At 39.7% G+C, this 23,639-nt stretch overlaps 1 protein-coding gene across 1 annotated transcript; it reads right to left on the reverse strand.

Moving 5' to 3' along the window:
* Positions 1-21,183: 21,183 nt before the first annotated feature.
* On the reverse strand, positions 21,184-23,195 carry LOC147619545 (UDP-glycosyltransferase 85A2-like). The gene is made up of 2 exons (XM_086773563.1): positions 22,464-23,195; positions 21,184-22,194 (listed from the first exon to the last, which is right to left on the reverse strand). Exons 1-2 carry the CDS (start codon positions 22,948-22,950, stop codon positions 21,239-21,241), a joined length of 1,443 nt encoding a protein of 480 aa, XP_086629689.1. The 5' UTR covers positions 22,951-23,195; the 3' UTR covers positions 21,184-21,238.
* Between the last annotated feature and the right edge of the window lie 444 nt (positions 23,196-23,639).

Genomic DNA, 23,639 nt, shown 5'->3' on the forward strand with positions numbered 1-23,639 from the left:
ATCCTTCTTGCTTTCTTTGCAGGTTTTTATATCTAGTGTTACGCTTGAAGTACCTCTAACACTAATTCCCAATAGGCGTTGTCAAATAGTTTCACTCCTAGCACTAAGAATTCAGAGATGACTCTATTATGGTAGTGAGATAAATGATGATGCTAAAGCTCTTCCTTATAGCTCTGTAGATATTCATACATTTGATGAGGTGACTTGTTGCATAACCTTGTTGTTTAGAGTGCAAGTAGGTTCTTGTGGTGTCTCCATTTTCGGGAGAGGGTTCTTGTGGTCTACAATTTGTTATTTTTGTTTGCACAATCGATTGGCATCCTTCTTGCTTTCTTCTAGGAAGATTGCATTGTGGTTCTTACACGCATCTTGTGCAAATTTTTGCCTGCTTCTGGGTGATCTGCGATGACTTTACATGAGCCACCCTCCTTCTTCTTACCTTGCCTTGTTTCTATTTTCTTAGTGGTTTGGATCCTCACCTTCTCCTATTGTTCCTAGTCCTCCATAGCTGCCTTCTTGTAGGCTTTGAGTGAGTCATGTTTATCTCGTAGAGTGATTAATACACTAGATTCATTTTCTTTTGCCCTTGTGACTACCAAGATGTCATGAACCTCCATTTATATGTCACATCCTTGCATCATGTTGGCACTTGTAGGATTTTTTTAAAGTTCCATTAATCCCACTTGTCTTTATCCATCATGATTTTTCTTCATGGCACATTCCACCTTGGTGTGCCCAAGTTGTTTACAATAGTAGCATGTGAAGGTTGCAAGAACTTGGTTTCTTTGTATTGAGTAATTTTCGTGGCCTCTACTCCCATCCCTGGGGGTCTTCTTTCCGCTCCTTCCATGTTGTTCACTACGGGAGCTCTATTTTTAGGTTATACCTACAATTCCATGTGCTATGATTGTACATGTTGGTGGCATTGTGCATTCCTCCTTGAGGTGGCCTTCCTATTTTCATTGAGAGAAGAACACAATTTTATAAAATTTTGAGCTTTTTCTCTTTTTTTATCTCTTGCATCAGCAACAACTGCTTCAGCTCTGCAGCACTAGTTTTCCTTGGCTCATTTGTGCCTTCACAGTTTTCTTCTTTTTGTCCGCCACTAGAGTGTCCTGTGAGGTGTCGCTTTAATCATCCTTCTCAGTTGTGACACTTTTCCTAGGCTATCTCTTTTTTCTTCTCTCTCGACTTTGTTTTTTTTTCCATTTTGTCCAACTTGACTAGTTCCTCAAACTCCTCTTCAATTTCTACCTGCTTTGTGCCGACTCTTGCATGGATGCCCGGCTTAAGCCCTTGGAAAAATGAATCTGCAACTATTTACATTAAGGGTTGGGTTTGTTTTGCCACTCTTTGCATCAAGCTCAGCAGTTTTGTTACATAGGCCTCTACATCCATGTCTTCTTGTTGGAGTTCTCTCATTTTATCATAGAGTTGAGTTGCAGACTTTGTCTTGTAGAATCTCCCCAGAAAAGTGGTCATAACCTCTTCATAAGTTTGGAAATGATTGTCTTGGTATCTTAAAACCCACTCCGTGGCTCTGCCTTTGAGGGTGTTCATGGCAGCATCTCTGTGGATTTCACTTAGCTCTAGTTCTTCCACATCCCAAGGTCTGGCCACTTTCCTGTGTATTGCTCTAACCTCTTTACATGAAAATCTGCATCTTCCCATTTATCTCCTCAGAACACCGAAATTTTTTTGGCTAATTATGCCATGGATCCCTTTAACCTTTTACGGGGGTTTTGTTGTTGTTGTCATCTTTCTGGTTTTGTTGCTCCACCCTTCTTCGGATTTCAAGGCCTCGACATTGCACTGCTTCTAACTCTTATCACTCCTTTTCTTGGTCTAAATTGTGCTTAAACTCTGATGCTCTCTCTTGCTCATGTGGGGTTGTAGAATTTTCCGCACTATGGAATTGTTCGAGACACTCCTAGCTACGAGCTTCCTAGAGGGTTTTTTGGAAGGTATTACTTTTCTTCATTTTCATCCTCACAATCAAGAGGAAGGCATGCCTAAATCCATTTTTCGTGGTTGGGTTGTGTGGTGGAAGGTTCTTCGCACACTGACTTGCCTAGAAAATCCCCTCCATGCTATGGATTCTCTAGAGACTTGTTTTAGGGATCTAATTCTAGTAGCAAGATCAGTTTGAGCAGATCCATAACTTTCTCTTTTAGAGTTTTCTTTGCTTGAAAGTGCATAATGCTACTTAGCAGAAACTTTTTTGCTCTGTCGCAATTTTCCAACAAAAAGGATAGATTTCAAGCCTAGTCGGCGGTAGAGGTTTCCCTAAATCAAAAGTTTTCCAGTGGAGTTGCAATAGAGTTTTCAGGGGAAAGTTTTCGAGTGGAGTTTCGGTAGAGTTTCCCTTAGTAGGAAGTTTTCCAGCAAATTTGTAGTAGAGTTTCCCAAACAGGATCTCCAGGTGTTTCTTGTCAATTTCCCTCTTGGCAGAATGGCAAGAAAGTGGTTCTAAGTAATAGACTAGTCAAGCAATGCTTCTCGATTCGAACACCATCTCTAGAGTGGTAATGGGGAAACTCGGAACGCCGCTTCGCTTTGGAAATCCACACACTCTCACTCTGCTACATAACTCTCTCACTCTCTTTCTAGTGCACAACATGTTTATTAAAAGAGAGACACATCACTCTTATTTAACACATTATAGAGAGTAACACAAAGACATAATGAATGGCAACATTGCTCTTTGTTTATTAATGCATTACTTATGGAATCATTGTAGGATCATTACATAGCAACTCCAAGAACCAATCAGCGAAATTCACTTGTGTGTGCTTGTTTCGTGAGATATTGAGCTAGATATATTACTTGGGGAAGTATTCCTCTTCAAGAGTAAACACATTATCACAAAAGCCCCTTTAATGCTTATTCCCTCATGCGCAATTGAAGGCTCCATATTTAATCTCTCTTTATCATCGTGATTAAGCACTAATCACTATCACTAGTGTAATATTAACAGAAGTGATTAAGCACTAATCACTATCATTAGTGTAATATTAACAGAAATTGGGCCAATTAAAATTTAAAATTGGAAAACTGGGGTATGAATCTATAGTTAGAATATCTCTCTTGCGTCAAACTTCATCACATCCATTTGCATTGCTCAATTTGAGTGGATTTTGCTACATTCACTTTATTTTTAGAATATAAGCTTGCATCTTATCATTTGCATCATCTTGTAATCAGTCATTGCCTGAAAAATTATAGCTAAACCTTGTGAGAGAGTATAAAGACTGACATAGAGACTTGTCATACGCTCATGGTAAGACCCTCTCATGGCATCAAACATTGAAAAGATTATTGGGGAAGGGTCACATATCCTCGGGCAAATCAAGCATTTCACAAACCAAAACATGAATACACAAAGCACAATCCTAAAAATATCTAAAGATCAAGTCCATGACGTAACCATAGCATACAACATGGTATCCACACTAAATGAATTAAAGGCACATAAGGAAATTAAGAACCAACCATCAGGTGGCAACAAGAAGAATGACGTCCACACCAAAGAAGCTATCAAAGAGCCAAGAGTCAAGTCAAAGAGCAAAGAGCAAGAGCCAATAATCAGTCAGCAAGGTGAAGAAACACATGATATCAACATGAAGAGCAAAGGAAGCAATGAGGGATCTTCATCAAGCAAGGGCAAGGAGATCTCGAGGAAACATCAGCACTAAGCAACATCGATCTACCACCACTACCCTAACCATCTGTTGTAAAACAGGGGTCACCATATGAGTAGACACCCATCTTATCATCTTGTTTGTTGTATGTTCTAAGCACACTTGACCACCTGTGACTAGCCAGACAGCACCTAGGAGAAGTAATGCAATTGTAAATCTACTTGACCACCTAAGAGTAGCCAATTGAGCACCCAGGGGAGTAATGATTGTTGTAATTCATACCCGACCACTTGAGACAAGCCAATTCATCACACCCAGGGGGGTAATGAATGTTGTAAACCTCACATCTGACCACATTGAGTATCCTAGAGATATGGCACCAAGGGGGGGTGTTAAGAATTGTAGTGCCATAGAGCACAAGGAAGAGATAGGGAGTGAGATGAGTAGCCAAGAAAGTGTGAAGCATAGCAAGAAGCCACATGAGTAAAGGGATTTAGCCCACACTGTTGTACAAGCACAAGGGTGTACCTCCTTATATAAAAGGGGGCCATTTCAAGCAATGAAATCATATCATTTGTACACATCTCAAGCCTCTTAATCTTATAACCTAATTGTGCTTGAGCCTATTGCACACACTCATCATCATGAGTAAACTTAGATTACATCCACCTTAGTTTAATCATGTTTAATTAGTATAAGATTAAGATTTATTATATAGATGTTTTGCTAGTATAGAAGACCTTGATCCATTGATTTCAACATGGCAAGTATCTATTTGCTCTTCTTAAAGCTCTTCTCTCATCCTTTCATCTATTTGATTGCATCCTTGTATCTCCCAATGTACTTTTCCATGATGGGACTATTTAGAATGCAAAATGTATTCACCTTGTGGAATAATGCTTCATCCAGTCTTCGTTGCCTTCCTTTTGCCTGAGGCACATTAGTGTTTAGTCGATCATCCTGCATTGCTCCACAATTGTGACATGGAAGAATCTATGCGAGATACATATTTTGAGATATACAAAAGAGACTCTTGCATCAACCATCCCTATGCCATGCTTTCTTCTGGTTTTCGCTTCGTCTCACAAAGTTCTTTAAGGTTTTATATGAACCTTTCAAGGAAAAACATCCATCCACCAACATGAACAACACCACACAATGACACTTCATCAACTAAATGCACCACAAGATGCATTTGGATATAGTAAGAATTGTTCTAGGAAAGTTTTTCTCAATCATACACACTGCCTCAATAGCATTGAGACAAGCCATCTTATTGGATGCAGGATCTATCTCCTTTATAGATATGTACCTACATACATAGTAGTCATGTGTACTATTTACCAATATCAAACTTTTGAGCACATGAGAATACCAAATATGTAATATAACTTAGCCTAGTGAATTAAAGAGAAGATTCATACATCACCAAGCTTCCCATTTTGTAAATAGCCTCTCACCTTCTTGTCTCCACAACCAAATATAGCAATTATAAGACTAAACTATACATAGAAAAAAATGGAAGTCGAAAGAAGACTAATCTTCATGTCACACTAATATGGAAGTCAAAAGAAGATTAAGTGTTTAGATATTCCCATCGGGTGGTGGATTGGAGGTGCTTCTCCATGCCTCAAACCAATGTCTACCTCTCATCGCAAGTGGTGAGACCTCATGTAGCACATACCTGGGATATGAAGGAGGAAGAAATTAATGATGTTTGTCATACACCACCTTCTTAAGTGTAGAGGGTCTTTCCTAAACAAGTGATGGTCCACAAATTGGACATGCATGCTGTCCGGAGGTTGACAAACCTATTTTAAAATTGAGATGATTGAGAGGTAGAGATATAAAGCTAAAGTTTAAAGGTTAAAGATTAAAGTTATCCACAGTAAGTAAGTACCTGAGCACTCCAAGAACTCGGGATAGTCATGCATCATCCAAATCAAAACTCCTTTCACCTCTGCCTCACACCTATTTATTGGCCTTGAAACATCATTTACTTTGATATCTCGCAATAGTGTCTCAAAGGCTCGAGATACACATCCATGTTTGCCACCTTATACTTCCCTAGTACAAAGAGATCAAGCATGATATGGACTTTCTTGATTTCCACCCATGGAGGGAGGTTGTAATTCACCAATACAATAGTCCAAGTAGACCATGATGTGGACTTGAAGCCAATGGTTTAACACCATCCAAGCCCAAGATAAGGTGTGAGTGACGGGGATCATCTTTAAACTCTTGCCATTAATGCTCCACATGTTGCCATGATAGTGAATCATCTCCTCATGATGCCATCAGTTGAGCTATGACTAGCATGCCATGTCATGAGTTCTATAATCTCCTTACATTTAAACATGTGTTGGATGTAAGGAATGATAGGGAAGTGTCTCAAAACCTTCTGAGGAACTTTTTATCCTTTCAAATCATCCCTATAGCAGCTCTACCCACATTGTAGACATTGTGTTGCATCTTTATTAACCCCTCAAAATAGCATGCAATCATTAGCACGTGCGTGTTTTTTTGTGTAATCTATACCTAGCATAGAGAGCGTTTTATGACACCCATCTTGTGAGTTCAGTATAACAGATTTTGAGGGGGGGAGAATCTTCTTGGGAAGCCTATAGCATAACATAAGAAATCATATTTCAAAATATTAGCAAGGAGAGTATAAAAAACTGAATTTTGACACCTCAGTGGTGTGGGGATCTCCCCTCATTAAGTAGGCGCATCCATAAGTTTTTTGCAAGTTTAATAGCTCCAAGTTTTCTTGCAATGTGGAGTACGAACATCCCTCATACAAAGGGGTCATTGCCTCTCTATGCAAGGTTTCCTCCTCTTGTGACATTGGAGCTTCCTGACTATCATCTATGACCTCCCATCCAAAGAAGCCATTCACCATGTTGTCCATGATTAGATTCTCTTCCTTCTTATGTGGAAATGGTTGAGGCACCTCATTCATTGGTTGGGGAAGATGATTCTCAGACATGCTTTCCATATGAAGCATTGTCACATTCCGCACTCTACTCGATGTCATTGAATGGTGTGCCATGTTACCTAGCTCTCCCCCATGTCATCAACACTTGGTCATGCCAATGCCTCGTGAAAACCATATGTCTAGACATTCTTAATTCTTATACGATGTTGTCGTATATATTGGCCCTTGCATCGATCACACACACAATTAATTTTTTCTCTTAACCATGTCTTGGAACTAACTTCTAGTGTCCTAATGATCATTACTAAACATCTTCAACCTGGCCAAATTATCTTTCAATCGAGTTCTTACTACTAGTTTGCATATGGGTGATCATCGACCAATGAGAGCTGAGGGTTTCATCCAGGTTTTGCGAGTCACACTGTCGCGCTGGGCATATGGTGGAGACTGATTGTGTTATTGACATTCCTAGAGGGCGGTTGCTTCTTGGTAAAGGATCTTCCCGAGCGGTTCTTCCTGCTTACCCTTCTTCTATTGTGAGCCCTGGAGTTACTACTGATGTTGAAAGTGATGGGGATGATGACCCGAGTTCAACTTCTTCATGTACACCGAGTTCCTATTGCATTTACCTTGATTCTATTGAGATTACCCTTGATGATGATGAGGAGACTCCACCATTGGCCGGAGAGGAGGATACTGTGAGAATTGCTATAAAGGGGGATGAGAAAGTAGGAGTTGGGTAGTCTTCTAAGGGTTTCCAAGTCATCCCATCCTTCCACTTTTGCTTCTCTCATTCTATCCATGACCCGCCGATTGATTCACTTGTCAGATGTTACCTTTCTCACTATAGATCCTAGTCTTTTGCTCATGACCCTGTAGCCCAATGGAGAAGGCACTAGTCTAACCGGAGATTCTGGGTTCACACTAGCCAGCTAGCTTTCCCCGCAGGATGCCACTGTTGCATTTTTTTTAGCGCATCGTGTTTCCGTCATTCATGCATCCCGCTCGACACTCTCACTTGGTCTTGGCATGGGGGGGTGAATTCTGCAGGCAATGCAAGCTTTCACGAGCGGCCATGACGTGGGACACCGGGCTTGGCCCATTTAAAATTAAAAAGCCTTAAACCTTAGTGGCTAGGCTTAGCCCACTTTAATTATTAAAATTAAAAAGCCTTAAACCTTAGTGGCTAGGCTTAGCCCACTTTAATTATTAAAGGTTTTAAACCTTAGCTTGCTAGAAGAAAATTGATGACAAGCAATGTAGATTCAAATTGCCGCCAGCACATGCATCGAATCGAATTGTTGCCAATCGCACGCGCGCTTCAAGAGAGAGAGAACGTCACCATAATCTTTGCCGGCCTGTGTGCTACGAGCAAGAGGATTAAAGCAAGCTTTGTTGGTCATTGTTGCCAGCCTGTCTCGCGGAGGCTATGAAGAAGGACGAGGAGAATGTGCCGGCTGTTGTGCGCTACGAGCAGAAAAAAAGAAGCGAAGCAGCCCTTATAGCGCCGCTACAGCCAACCTGTCATGGGAGGAAAATAATCTGGATCGCGAGGAAACGCTCTGGATCGCAGTGAACGATCTGCATCGCGCTGGGAATTACCTTTATATCACACGTTTTTTTTATTTAAGCTTTTCTTTATTAAAAAAAAAAGAGTATCATTAAAAAGAGCTGATCGCCAATTTCACTTAACAAAAGGGGTTTTAAAAAAAAGAAAAAAAAAGAAAAAGCATAATAACTTCGTCTCATTTCCTTGCATGTGAAGAAGGAAGCGGAGGAGGAGAAAATATTTATAACAAAGAAGCAGGTCCAATTTCCTAGCTTCGCACTCACCCACTTACATAGTCATGCGTTAGCAAGCCTCGGAAGTTGTTTGTATTCAAAAATTGAAAACATTGTAAAATTCAATCCTTGAGGGCCGTGAGGGCATTGTTTCTCGTGGAGAGTATCATCGGCAAGTGCGCAAAAGCTTCGTCAGTATCAAGCCAGAAGTGGCCAGATAAGATCTTTCTCTTTTTCTCATATAAAAGCTACATAAATTTGCTTTATGAATCAAACGCGTGCACATCAAATTCAATAAACAAAGCACATTTCACGCTACATTTTGCTTCACTTGGTTGTCGTAGTGTCATCTCGCTCTTTTAGTACAAAGCTTGTTTAACATTTGTGTGCGTATACATCATCACCACTCCATCGTTGCAATGGCGCATTTGTCGGAAATATTCATAGCACACATTCCTATCTACTAGTGCCTTCTTCATTGGGGTGTTGGGAAAGTGTAGCATTATCCTTGTTGGATATCTGGGGGGGTTGTCGGGTTTTTTGCTCTTTACCTTGCTCGTCTGGATATTTCCCAAACACTTGGTACTGACCCCATTGAAAACATTATGACAATGGGGTCGCCCACCAAGCGATATAAAACAAACATGACTCCACACGGCTTTGAATTGCTTCGTACTGACCCCACGAAAAACATTATGAAAATGGGGTCCGAACCAAGCGATATGAAATAAACAAGAGTCCACAGGGCTTAGAATTGCTTGTTAGTGACCCCATGACCAACGTTATCTTAGTGGGGTTGGTACCACGTGATATAAAGCAGATAGAATTTCGGAGGCCTTTGGATCACTTGGTAGTACTGACCCCATGAACAACATTATGACAATGGGGTCACTACCAAGCGATATGAAACAAACAGGAGTCCAGAGGGCTTACAATCACTTGGTACTGACCCCATGACCAACGTTATCACAGTGGGTTCAGTACCAAGCGATATGCACAGACAAAAATCCATAGGCCTTTGAATTGCTTGGTATTGACCCCATGACCACAAGATATCACAGTGGGGTCGGTACCAAGACAGAATCAATTAAATAGAAATTCAGAGGCCTAATAATTGCTTTATATTGACCCCATGACCAACATTGTGTAGGGTTTGCGCCTGCTCTGCGGGGTTTGAACCCGTGGGCAACATTCCACAAGAGGGTAAGTACCAAGAGACTTGCTAATCGCTTGGTACTAGACCCATGGGAAATGTGAGCCAAGGGGGTCAGTATTAAGCGATATGGGACCACAAGGACCCCAATGAACCCGTGGGAAACATTCCACAAGAGGGTAAGTACCAAGAGACTTGCTAATCGCTTGGTACTAGACCCATGGGAAACGTGAGCCAAGGGGGTCAGTATTAAGCGATATGGGACCACAAGGACCCCAATGAAACCCTGACCGCCTTGTACAGACACTATTATCAACATTCACAAACAGACAACAAAACGTTAATAGAGGGTCTGAAAGAAATCTGAAATACCTGCAATGGATGTAGAGGCCGATAGCGTTTGGCTCAGTTTGGGGGGCATTGAGGAGGACCCAGATATAGTCGGAGCACGATGGATGTAGCAGCGGCGGCGGTGGTGGCATTTGGCTCTTGCTGTTTTGTCAGAGACTCAGAGGTGAAAAAAATAAACACATGCAAGAAAGGAGAGGAGTGAGCACATAGTACATACCATATTGATGTGTCATTAATGCATTTGACCTTTTAAATGTCCGCACAAGCGGTATGAGTCGATAACATCCCAAATCTCCTCGTGGTACGAGTTGATAACGTCCCAAATCTCCCTTGGGGGAGCGGTGTTCGAGGAAATTTTTTTTGAGAAATGTACATAAATTCCCATTGGACTCTTCTCAAACCAACAAATCAAGCAATTTGGGACATACATTTTTAGAAATTTACAGTATTTCATAAAAACAATTTGCAAACTAAAATCCTTCTAAGTTTAAGTCTAATAGGAAATCCTCAAAGCTAACCACCTCTATGATAAGCTAAGACACCCATTTGCATTGAGTTACCTACGTTGCCATCCCTCTGCATCACCAATGCCATCGCCCCTTCGTCTTGGAAAACTAAAGCTTTCAATTTTTTCTACAAGTATGTCCACCTCTCTCTCCCTCCGTCCATCCGTCCCTCCCTCTCTCTCTCTTTCTCTCTCTCTCTCTCTCTCTCTCTCTCTCTCTTACCGACTCTCTCTCTTTCTCTCTCTCTCTCTCTCCAAAACACTCAAAAGAAACAAACACACACACACAAACACACACACATACACACACACACACACACACACACACGATGAGATGGGGGGCGAGCCGGTTTGAGCCCCCCTCCACTAAAGCAAAAACCTTCATTATTTTTCTATAAATACGAAGGCCAAGTAAGTTTATAGGCTTTCATGTTGAAGGTTAGGGCAGGCCATCAATTTTCAAGCCTGGAAGACAGACTATTTCTGCTTTCAAAATACAACTAAAATACAAAATATGCCGCTTGTATGTTTTTTTTTTAATATATAGCTCGTGAATTTTGTGTGAGCCCTCTACCAGTTGGTATTGACCCCACTTTTTTGGTGCTAGTACCAAGCAAAAGGCTTGCATGTGTATATCCAAATCTCCTTATCACCAAGGTACTGACTACATGTATAATAAGCGTGCATGTTCTAATTGAATGAAATGTTTTTTTAAGGCATATCTTCGAAACAGTTGGACATTATCTACGAATCGGATGACGATGTAGAAGAGTATTGTGTAGAAAAGCTGTTTATGTTCTTGTACAATGCACAAGCTCACGAGCGTTTGTATGAGTTATCTTCAATGTTCAACAAGGAGCTTTCTCTTGAGAATGTCATTAATTCTTATAGGATTGTTCTCGATGACCGCGCATGAGGAGGAGTATGAAGACACTGTTTTTGCCAATATCGTTATGTTCAATGGTGAACGATATGTTCATCCATCTGATTTTGCAGTAGACAAAGTGATGAAGAGGAGGCTTAGCCGTTGTCGTGAAAAGATTCCTAGCTACAGCAACAAAGTAGAGGAGAAATGACCAATACACTCAAAGAAGTGTCGCCTGCTCGAATTTAGTTATGGTTTTCTTTGTTTTTTGCATCTTCTATACACTGAGGACTCAGAGCCCGAGACAGTGACTTTGGTAAGCACTCAAGTGCCAATCGAGGATGATGGGGTTGAGGAAGAGGTGTCTTTAGACCCAGTAGAGGAGAGGGCAGAGGCCGAAAAGGAAACCTTTGAGGCTAATGCATCCCTTATCCCCTTCGATGCAGCACCTATTTCATTGGAAGAGGCAGTCAATCTAATGAGAATGAATAGGGGGAGTTGTCACTACCTTCCTTGCCCAGCTTTACTATGGCAGCCCAAGCTGATTATGAATTATTAACAGACATTATGCAATATTTCAATATTCATGAAGACTATTGCTTGGTTGCCGTAGAAAATTTTAGTGAAGCAGACATGGACTAGCAGACATGGACTAGATAGAGAAAGGAGTTGACAATTATCTACTAGTTGATTCTGCAGTCCAGGACTCCGAGTACCTGCCTATCAAGGAGATATTAAAGAAGATGTTCGATGAAGCTACGACCTATGAAACCCAATTGCCTTCCGAGGAGGAGGCTACAACAATTGCCGACCGTCTTGGTTTGGTGGATATGTGCAAATTTTTGGCACCTACTATGCATGAAGTTAGTAAGTCCATGATCCCTTTGTGGACAAGATCCATGCTTGAAGGTGATGAAAATCAACAGGTAATAGAGCCAAAGATTTTTCAAACTATAAGAATTTGATTTACGTGGACTTTGTCGATTGTGTCAATAAAACATATAACATTGGTACCAGGTTTTTGTATATGACGATAATGTCTTGAAGAGAGCAAGAGGCTCAAGATCATCTGGAGCTTCCACTTCAAAGTCAACAGGTCATCGAAAGGATGTTGCTCTTGCTCAATATATAAGACATTTGAATCATCAAAAGGTATGTGCAATTTACGACACTTGCTTAAAATTGACAATAGCAACAAGCAGTGACATGAGTGTCATGATGATTACAATTTTAAAATGCAGATCATTATATTTCACAAGGAGTTTCAAAAGACAATGCAAAATTCTCTTTTTTTGCATTCAAAGTACTATCCAGGTTTTGTGGTGGACATGAAGTGCCTTCAAATGCTGAGAAGGTGGTGCTTGTCTCGAGAAACAGTTTGCACTACGGGTGTTTGGTCAGGGGTATGGTTGCCAAGCACTAAGATGCCCCTACTACTTGTCATATACAACGCATGCTATTGTAGCGGGATTTACATACCCAGACACATTGCATTCATATGAAAAAAGATATCTAATAAGGACAAGAAAAAGTTGGTCGGAACTGTTGTCTCCAATGGTGCAAATGCCAAAAATAGATCTCCTGGTAGATCTCGGGGGGGTCACTCACAAAAAAATGTGAATATCACGTGAGTTCAACAGAAGCATATTTTTAATTTATGAAACTTATAAAAATATATTTACATAAGGGTATGATTTAAATTTTTTTCAAAAAAAATTACAGATTCATAAAGAAAAGGGGATATTATATGGATTAAAAAATTCACAGATAAGGGATTTAAAATATAGGCCTTGAACGCACGCGATAGGGATATTTTACATAGAGTGACCCCCCCGAGTGGTAGATGAAGAGGAAGAAGAGGAAAAGGAAGACGAAGAAGGAAGACCACTGAAGAAGATCAAGCCCACCTCATCTAGACCACCTTCTCCCACCCTGACTCTTGAGCGACGCCACAACTGATGGCGCTCTCTCGCTCCAAGTGCATTGTCGCTTTTCTTTATTAATCAATTGTATTGCACGTGTCAATGATGAGGACTTGAATGTGTCTTTTTGTTTTGCTTTGTGAATCAATTTCCTATAAGTCCATTGATGTAACTCTATAAGTCCATTGATGTAACTCTAAAAGACCATTGGCTCGATTCTTGCCTCCACCATGTCTAGTGTGCTTAAAGTAACCTATTCTTGCTATGTAATGTGACTTCTCCATGCCTTGAGTTGACCATATTGACAATGAACTGTATGTCTTTGTGAAATATGGTGTATGAGTATATAGTATATGCTGCAATCAATGATAAAACAGAAAAAAAAAGCAGATGTATGTATTAGTTGGTCTCACATTATTGAGATTGCAGCAGTTTTTAAAGTTCTTACCATGTAATGAGTTACATGTTGATCACTCCATTCTACAATGAATGCCTTCCTCCAAGTCTCTAATATGTTTTCAAATAATTTTATCTCACTATTGCTCCAGCTCTTTTTCTCCGTGAAAGATCTTGTCAAGTGAAATCCACACATATGGCTTCCAATTTTGGATTGCACCTTCATTTCCAATGTCCTTGACTGCATTATGTAGATCTTTCCACCATCGATTGAACATCTTTTGCTTGTTTTTATCTCGACAGTCTTTGAGGCAGTATGATAAAAATCTTTTAGCTTTCAGTACTTTGCTGCTTGGACCGCTTGTTGTCCTCCTAAATTTTAACATGCCCCTCATGGAAGACAATATCTGATAGTACTTTTTCTATTGCTTTGATTACTTTTAATGATTCTTTTTTAGTCTTTAACGTCCATGCAAAGTATATGTACAATACACCAGCTTCTCTACAATTCTACATAGTGCATGCAATGTGCATATGTGCACTCTAGATAGAGGAATATCAAGCACTACTTTGAAATCTTTATCATTTAAATGCCTGTCAGGAGCTTTGTTCAATAGTACACGATCTAAAGTCTTGGCACTTGGCATGCAATATAGACATGGACTCTTTGCATTTGCACCTTTTTTTATGTTATACATGCATTTTACAGTTTTCAAATCACCTGCCATGTGCCATTCCACTTTATAGTCACCGAACCCATGCACATGAAGGGCCCTTCCATTTCTTTGCTCACTAATCAATGATGGAATTGTAGTTTGATGAAATACCCCATTCGAAATTTCAAAGTCTTCTTTATCCACCTGTGTCACTAGGAAGAAGCTCATGTTTAATACAAGTTTCGCGTTTAATTTATTTCAACGTAATACACAGTCATATCCAATGATAAAGAAGATACCTCAAAACATCCAAGTGGCAATATGTTATTCTCCGATTGAACACTGAAATATCTTACATCATCTAATTGGTGTGTCTAAGGTCCTGTTCATTAGAGTGAGAGTAACCCTCTCCATTTTTTTGTTCTTTAAAATCTCACACTCATCCAGTTTCAAAATAAATTTTAGAACTCCTTCACATTCTTCTTGACTAATCTCAAAGAATTGAACTCCGTAACTTTGCAAAGCTTCAAGATCAAAGAAAATATTATTGTGCTGGTTAAAGAGTACCTCTCTGTATTTAGCAACGAATGTTGCTTCAATATGTACTGGTGAACCAAGCTTCTCAACCACCTCTGAATTCACATGTTAGCATGCAAACTTTACTTGCATTGCTTTTGGAAGTAACGAACCTTTATGCTTCTTACTTTGACATTTCTCTACTAGTGCCTTTAAATAGTATACTATTTACTTTGACATTTCTCTACTAGTGCCTTTAAATAGTATACTATTTACTTTCTAAGAGATGCCAGTCTCATCCAGCATTGCTTGCACCTGAGTTGCATCGAACTGGTTCTTGTTCATAAAAGAAGACACATGCTTCTCATTGATTTTTTGATACAGCATCTCTTGCACTATTCCTTTTCGTACCAAATGACTGTAATGCACTCCAGCTTGAGAATGTACCTTGGACTCTAGATGAAGTAAAGATCTAAAAATAGAATAACATCAAATCTGATTGCTTATGTCTAGTTTCAAACAAAGAACCTAATCTAAAAAGATAAATATATATGAAACAAGAGTTAACATTACCTTACAGCCTGTACTCGCGTCTTCATCCCTTCACTTCTAACTTCCATTTTCTCTATGTTGCAAAGTTACCATCACCCATGAAATGTAGTAGGTTTGTAATGTTGTAAATGGATCCTATACATTGACCCATTGGTCCACAAGTCTGTTGAAAGAACGGTAGAGGAGGAGGAGACACACACACAGGAGCAAACCCTAATGTATATTGCAAACCCTAACCATAGAGGGAAGCCATGTCCAACCTCACACAAAGCATAATGCACTAATCCATAATCCACACAACACACAAATGAGTTGTGTCCACACTCTACTAACCCTAGCTAATGTCCACACACTATGACCAGCTGGACACGCGGTCATTTATGTCTCACACATGTTCCTACCTAATCTGCCAGCACATAGCATAGCTGGCTCACACTGACATCAAGCTTGAATCTCAACAGCCCCTCTCAAGCTCATGATGTACTGCCGATGAAGATGTAGATGAGCTTGGGATATCAAGACTCTCAACACTCCCCCTCAAGCTCATCCCATGTACTCCCAACATAGTCCGGAAGTACTCAAACTTCTCCCTGCTAAGTGGCTTCGTAAAGATGTCTGCCACCTGCTCATCAGTCTTCACATAGTGAAGATCAACTGTACCATCCAGCACCTTCTCTCTGACAAAGTGATAATGGACCTCTATGTTTTTGGTCCTCGCATGAAACACTGGATTCTTTGCCAACTGTATACTGCTCATGTTGTCACAATGAATGACAACTTTGCCATCAAGAGGCTCACATAAATCTGCCAAGAGACTCTTTAACCAAACAGCCTCACAAGTAGCAATGGCTGCACCCCTGTACTCAGCCTCTGTACTGGATAAAGCAACTGTAGGTTGCTTCTTGCTACTCCAACTCACCACAGCACTTCCAAGTGTAAAAGCATATCCACTAGTAGACCTCCTGTCATATGCGCTACCTGCCCAATCAGCATCTGTGTAGCCATGTATGTCCAAGCTTTTACCACTCTCATAAAGTAGACCATAATGAGCTGTGGTCTTCACATATCTCATGATGCGTCTCACTGCATCCAAATGTGGCTTTGAGATTCAAGCTCGATGTCAGTGTGAGCCAGCTATGCTATGTGCTGGCAGATTAGGTAGGAACATGTATGAGACATAAATGACCGCGTGTCCAGCTGGTCATAGTGTGTGGACATTAGCTAGGGTTAGTAGAGTGTGGACACAACTCATTTGTGTGTTGTGTGGATTATGGATTAGTGCATTATGCTTTGTGTGAGGTTGGACATGGCTTCCCTCTATGGTTAGGGTTTGCAATATACATTAGGGTTTGCTCCTGTGTGTGTGTCTCCTCCTCCTCTACCGTTCTTTCAACAAAGTCCAAATGACGCTCTCCATTATTCCTACTTTGCTCTTTTTGTTCATAACATTAAAAAAAATCTCTTAGTTTGCTTCTTCAAAGGCTGGTACTCAGATTGTATGTCCACATGAAGATGGTAAGTATCATATGTTCTTTTACATGCACCATTTTGACTACTGTTATACTGAGAGTTTGAGTGTCTCATGTGTTGTTGAAGGTGGATTAATTGAAATCCCCAAATTTGGATTAATGTTCTCATTTGCAAAGCTAGTATCATAAAACATATTAAAGAATTGAAACAAGAATTAACTCGATTAGTAAGGACCTTTTTTTTTAGTTTCAGCAGGAAAACCCCCACGGTCGAGATGATGATTAAAGCTTTCCTCAAATCTATTAAATGCATAACTACCTCAAATCTGTGAAATCTTGGTTCTGACAAGTTTTACATGCATCCAAAAAAGAATGTCGCCTCATGAGATGAAACCTCATTGAAAGAATACGTATATTTTAATATATTTAAACTAATTAATATAATAGTAAAAAAATGAGCCGAATTGCAAATTTGGATATGTTTTAAACCTTGTTTATTCTCTTTCTAATCTGAGTTGGCACTTCTTTATAGGGCCCAAAATTGAGTCCACATTTCTCCTAATGTGCATGTTGAACCGAACACATGTTCTACTAGTAGGCCAATGCTAACAATTATATTTAGCTTGTGTGGATTACTTTTGAGCCGTTGTTGGTAGAAGTCCAAAAAACTACAGCGCTTGAATTGCGGCAATGAGTATCTTGTTCTACGATCAGGATGTTTGGAATTCTTAAAGACATTAGTGGATAACTTCAATGTGGGAATATGGTCGGCTACAAATGATAATTATGTGGTAGATGTCATAAAGGTTTTAGAAAAAGAGGCAAGTGGGAAGCTTCCATTCTTTATGGTTTGGGGACAAGGTCAATGCCAAACATGTGCGACTGAAAAAATATGTCATCTAGATAATCCAGGTGTGAAAGCATTTTTAAAACCATTAGCTTATGCATCAAAGGTCTTTGACTGTGATGTAAGAAGAACGCTGATGTGTTAACCCTGCATCTAGTTGTAAATTTTCTCCTTCATTTAATGTGCATGTGGAAGACAATGTTCTCATGGGAGAGCTACTACTATACTTGGTTGCACACTTCATCATGTTTCTAACGTTCGTACAACGATAAGCTCTTCACCTTATGGACAAACACCTATAGTCAAGGTCATGAACTTTACATTTGTGTTTACCTTAGCAGAGTGGATGGAGGAAAATAAATGTTGGTTAGATATACAATACAACACAGGAAGGCTTTCAAAACATGTGCGAGATCTTAGTGGAGTGAAGGGGCAATACAAGTGGCTACACTACTCGAAGTCAAGGCCACAAGGAAAAGATAGTATCAAACCATGATAAAGGGAGGTTGTTAAAGGAGTGCTCCATCTATAACAACCATGAAGGGAGTACAATCCATATTGCTTGCAGAGAAATTGGGACTCAAAGGCTCAGTGATCAAGCCTTGTGAAGCCAAGAGCTATGTAAAGCAACTTCAAAGGCAATACAATCTCAACTAGAAACTCACTCCAAAGACCATGCATAGTTATATTACTATATTGCAAGATCCATAAACAACTCTAAAATCCTATGTATAAGGCTAACTACTTGATTAACACTCCATTTTCTCAAGATTTAACTATTTTCAATTGCTTGTTCTCTATCAACTCGGTGACTCCAGTCTTCTCATGTAATTTGATATGATTGAATGGCTTGTATTATGCAATATCTATCTTGAATCCTTAATTCCATTTTTTGCAATTAATGTTATCAATATTAAATTGGTTTGTATGATAAAAATAATTATTTAATTGGTTTGTATTGATATTTTGATGGGAAAGCTTGATTAGTGTCTCATTTTGCTAATACAAAGGATGAGAACCCTATGGCTAGACAGACATAGGCCTCCTTGGCGTCACACCACAATGACAACTAAAGGACACTTGCATGAGTAGATTGGTCCTATGGACACCCAGTCATCATAAGGCCTAAGCAAATGGTTGGCCCACATGGTTTAATTTATTTTGTAGGATATACAAAATTCTTTCATTGGTTTGGGGGATTGGATGAACTACTTACTTGGACAATAGAGTTGCACCATGGTGATGTAATATGTGTAATCTTTCTTTTGATAAATTGAGAACACTGAATTGAAGTACCTTGGCTAAAGTGGATACAAGTACCATATATCAAATTATTAGACTTTTAATAAGTGATGTTCACGTTGTTAAGATTCATTTTCTCTCAAAAATTTTGAACTAGACAAATAATTGAAGCAAGTTAGATGGTCATGACAACATTTTTACATGAAATTAATATTTATTATAGCATGATGTTGAGTGTAATAATGAAAGTTGTTGAACATATATTTGTGATTAATGGAGATTTATTGTTGTTGGTGATTTGAAGTGTTCGTCAACAACAACTGAAGCTTCAAAACAGTGTTTCTAAACACTAAAATCTCTTTGAGATGATACACATCATCTTCGTTAACTTGAAGAGACATACTTGAAGCACTTGAGGCCATGTGGTCACAAGAGTTAAACACCAAATGAATATGTTGTTGTGTATAATGAAAAGTGTTTAACACATATTTTTGATTAATGTAAATTTGTTATTGTTGAGAGGTTGTCATCACTGAAGCTTCAAAACGGTGTTTCTAAACACCAAAATCTCTTTGAGACACACATCATCTTTGATAACTTGAAGACACATACTTGAAGCACTTGAGGCCATGTGGTCGCAAGAGTTATACACCAAATGAATGTGTTATTGTGTATAATGAAAAATGTTGAATATATATTTTTTATTAATGGAAATTTATTGTTGTTGGTGATTTGAGGTGGTTGTCACTGAAGCTTCAAAACTGTGTTTCTAAACACCAGAATCTCTTTGAGATACACATCGTCTTTGATAACTTGAAGACACATAGTTGAAGCACTTGAAGCCATGCAGTCGCAAGAGTTATACACCAAATGAATATTGTTTGAACTATTTGTGGAGATACCCTCCTATGTGTGTCATTTTTCTGTAGTTGAACATGAGAGTGCTAACCATTTACCATGACATGCTTATTGTGGTTCTGAGAGTTTTGTAATGTCGAAGTTTTAAAGCATATTCCTAAATACCATAATCCTATAGGCACAAGAAATGGTTTTTTTGAACACCCTCTTTCTTTGAGATACTCTCCTATGTGTGGCATTTTTCTATAGTTGAACACAAGACTGCTAACCATCTACTATGACATGCTTTTAGTGGTTCTAAGAGTTTTGTAATGTTGAAGTTTTAAAGCCTATTCTTAAATACCACAATAATAGAGGCACAAGTATGAGATTTTTATAAAAATAATAATCACAATCTACAGTCACACTGAAGCTTTTTTAAAAATACCACTATGCTTGCAAAGATATATTTTATCCATTGTACAATATGATTGTGGATATTTTCATACAATGTCATGTAGTAGTACTTATGTTGAGGGTTTCCACCTTTTTCTTACATATAGTGAAAAGCAACAAGAAAGGTGAAACTAGCAAAAATAAAGACAATTCATGCCGAAAATAAGGACAATGCATGCCAAAAAACATGAAAATTGACACTTTTTTAAAAGGTCAATTTATCAAATGGGAAATGGGATTTTCTGTAGTTGAACACGAGAGTGCTAACCATTTACCATGACATGCTTATTGTGGTTCTAAGAGTTTTGTAATGTTGAAGTTTTAAAGCATATTCCTAAATACCATAATCCTATAGGCACAAGAAATGGTGTTTTTGAACACCCTCTTTCTTTGAGATACTCTCCTCTGTGTGGCATTTTTCTATAGTTGAACACAAGACTGCTAACCATCTACTATGACATGCTTTTAGTGGTTCTAAGAGTTTTGTAATGTTGAAGTTTTAAAGCCTATTCTTAAATACCACAATAATAGAGGCACAAGTATGAGATTTTTATTAAAATAATAATCACAATCTACATAAACTTTTTTAAAAATACCACTATGCTTGCAAAGATATGTTTTATCCATTGTACAATATGATTGTGGATATTTTCATACAATGTCATGTAGTAGTACTTATGTTGAGGGTTTCCACCTTTTTCTTACATATAGTGAAAAGCAACAAGAAACGTGAAACTAGCTAAAATAAAGACAATTCGTGACAAAAATAAGGACAATGCATGCCAAAAACAAATTAACACTTTTTTAAAAGGTCAATTTATCAAATGGGAAATGGGATTTTCCCAAATTATCTGAAGTGGTGTTCTAACCCTAACTAGTTCTCCTTCGTGGTCCCGTAAGCTGAGAACTTTAATCAATTTTTTTGTTGTCTTCTTCTACGAACACAGGTATGACCATGTCAAAAAGTTGTTGCCTTAGTGGACAGGCTCAATGCAACCTAGAGCGCACTCAATTTTTGGAAAATCCTTTTCAAATGCAAAAAGAAAGAAACGTAATAAATTTTAAAGAATGTTTTTATTTGGAAAACCATATTTAAATGAAACTTTTTTTTCAAAAAGTCTTCAACCCATGTGATGAGATGGATCGATAAGGTTGGGCCATAGCATTGATGAGTTGCTTCCATTGAAGGTTGGACGACCCCCCAGCCTCGATGGATTTTTGGGCAGCCTTTTTCCAATGAGATGCTGTTTGTTTGAGTTGTGAAGAAGCGTCTCCTGCTTGCATGAGGGCTCGAGCTTGTCTACCCACCTCATCTCTATGTACGAGCCCATCTTGATCTGCCTCAAGTTCCAGCGCAACATTCCAAGCGTCCATAGAGCACCTATGATTGAGCATTTGGTCCGCAAAGTAGGGCCAGCCAAGCATGGGCACCCCAGCACAGATGCTCTCTACTGTGGAGTTCCAACCACAATGGGTAAGAAAACCTCCCACTGCAGGGTGGGTGAGCACTTGGAGCTGAGGGGCCCAATCCACAAAGCATGCACGCCCCTGTACCCTCTCCAGGTAGCCTTTTGGAAAAAGGGCCGTGTCTCCGTGCATGAGGTCCGGCCGGATAACCCATAGCAAAGCTACTTGGCTAGCCTCCAAGCCCAAGGCCAGCTCTTCAAACTGTTCGGCGGACATGACGGCAATACTCCCAAAAGAAACATACAAAACAGAAGACTGCTCTTGCTGGTTAAGCCATTTCAAACAAGCGTGGTCTTCTGGCCAAAGGGTAGCTGTCTGATAGGAGTCCAACCCATCTCCACCCTCTTTGAAATAGGAAGGTGGTAGCAGAGGTCCCACTGTGTATATGGTATTATTCTCCTTTCTCAGGGCTTCCAACGAAGCGTGCTCAAGCTCTTCGAACGTGTTGATCGCGATCCATGTGGTCTCCTTTAGCCTTTTGTAAGACTGCAGAAAAGCATCAAACATGAAGTCTTCCGGATCAAAGCACTGCAAAAACGTGTTGAGCTCCGTCACCTTCAGCGGCGGCACTCCTGGGACCCACGTTATACGCTTGGGCTCTGCAAAAGCATGACACTTATTAAAAGAGAACCCGGTTGCTCGGATAACCAACTAAGGAGCATAATCACCACCACAAAAGCTTGGTGTTATCATAATTCCTAGATAATCAACACCGCTGTAATTGAGAATTAAACGACTAGCCTCGCTTTCGTTTCTCCATAGAATTTCTTAATTGTGTGCTCTTAAATATCGTTTCAGCAACAATTATCGCAGGAGTTAGAAACCCACTTCGGCATTATTTGCTAATTAGAGGATGATAAATACCTACCCTCGGGAGATCGGTGCCCTTGGTTAATGGCCATGGTGGATGCAATGGTACCAGCAGAAGCAGTCCAAAAAGCAAGCCTTCCGAGGCCGAATTTGGTCGCAATGTCTTGTGTGATGTAGAGGTGAAGGTCCGAAATCATGCATGTGACCGGGCTGTCCTCCAATTGGAGGAGACTTTCCACCAGCTCTTCAAGCACCGGTTTCAAGCTAATGAAAGACTTGGCCAGCTCAACAAGGTTGTCTTGCCCACTCGTGCTTCCGTTCTCTCTCGTGTCCTTGATTTCTGCAAAGCGTATGTCAAGGCCTTGCTCTTTCAAACTGGGCTGCATATGCTTCAAGAGTGCATGGTTGTGCTGTGTATTGACGAACGTAATAATGAAGCCTTCTAAAGCTAGCTTTATAGATAAATGCATCATGGGTCCGATGTGGCCTTGTGCAGCGAATGGGATTACAACTGCATGTGGTCTGTGCTGGCGAGGAGCACCCATGTTGATACAATTAGCAAAGGTTAGATTAACTACCTACTAGTGGGCTTAAAGTAACCGAGCTAATTAGACGATGGGAGATAGTACTGAAAGCTGGCTAGTAACCGGAGGAGGACAGTGAAAGGATTTGAGCTAATTATTAAAGGGGAACTGTCCAAATTAAGTGAGATAAAACTGCAATTAAAAGAGCTTAGACAAGGCGCTGAGTAGTACAGATTAAGCTTTGAGCTAACACGACGACTCATGTGGCCGTAGCTGGTTTTATACATAGTAATGTGCATGCCGGTGGTTCTGCTTAGGCTACGTTTTATCAAAGTTTCGCACGTTTTGAAATGTCAATTATATTATTTTACACTTATGATCCAGTTTCGCACGTCTATTTTCATGGGCACTCCTTTCGTTGAATCTTGATTAAACTACACACGTCACCTCAGACCTCATGAAGACATACATGGTCCATGCCCTCCGGAGCCAAGTCTCCCCTCTAACATCTTGAAAGTTGGAACGCACCTAGAGAATATGTCATATGGCTCAAAAATTGTTTTATTAATTGTTTGAGAGATTACCCCCCACACGCACACAGCGGTTTCAGAAAACCGAGTACTTTGAAAACTACTCTTTAAGTACATTAGTAAACATCTTGCACAACAAATCATCAAACTAGTAACTTCAGGCTTACATGTTTATTTGTA

The sequence above is a fragment of the Cibotium barometz genome, chromosome 33, assembly GCF_041138505.1.
Source record: "Cibotium barometz isolate CiBa-2024 chromosome 33, ASM4113850v1, whole genome shotgun sequence".
Classification (NCBI taxonomy): Eukaryota; Viridiplantae; Streptophyta; class Polypodiopsida; order Cyatheales; family Cibotiaceae; genus Cibotium; species Cibotium barometz.

What these genes read in the sequence shown, in the direction of transcription:
- LOC147619545 (XM_086773563.1), bottom strand. Translation starts at nt 22,950, where the DNA reads ATGGGTGCTCCTCGCCAGCACAGACCACATGCAGTTGTAATCCCATTC. An exon ending in AGGGCACCGATCTCCCGAGG is followed by an intron (nt 22,195 to 22,463) that starts GTAGGTATTTAT and finishes ATGCTTTTGCAG; the next exon opens with AGCCCAAGCGTATAACGTGG.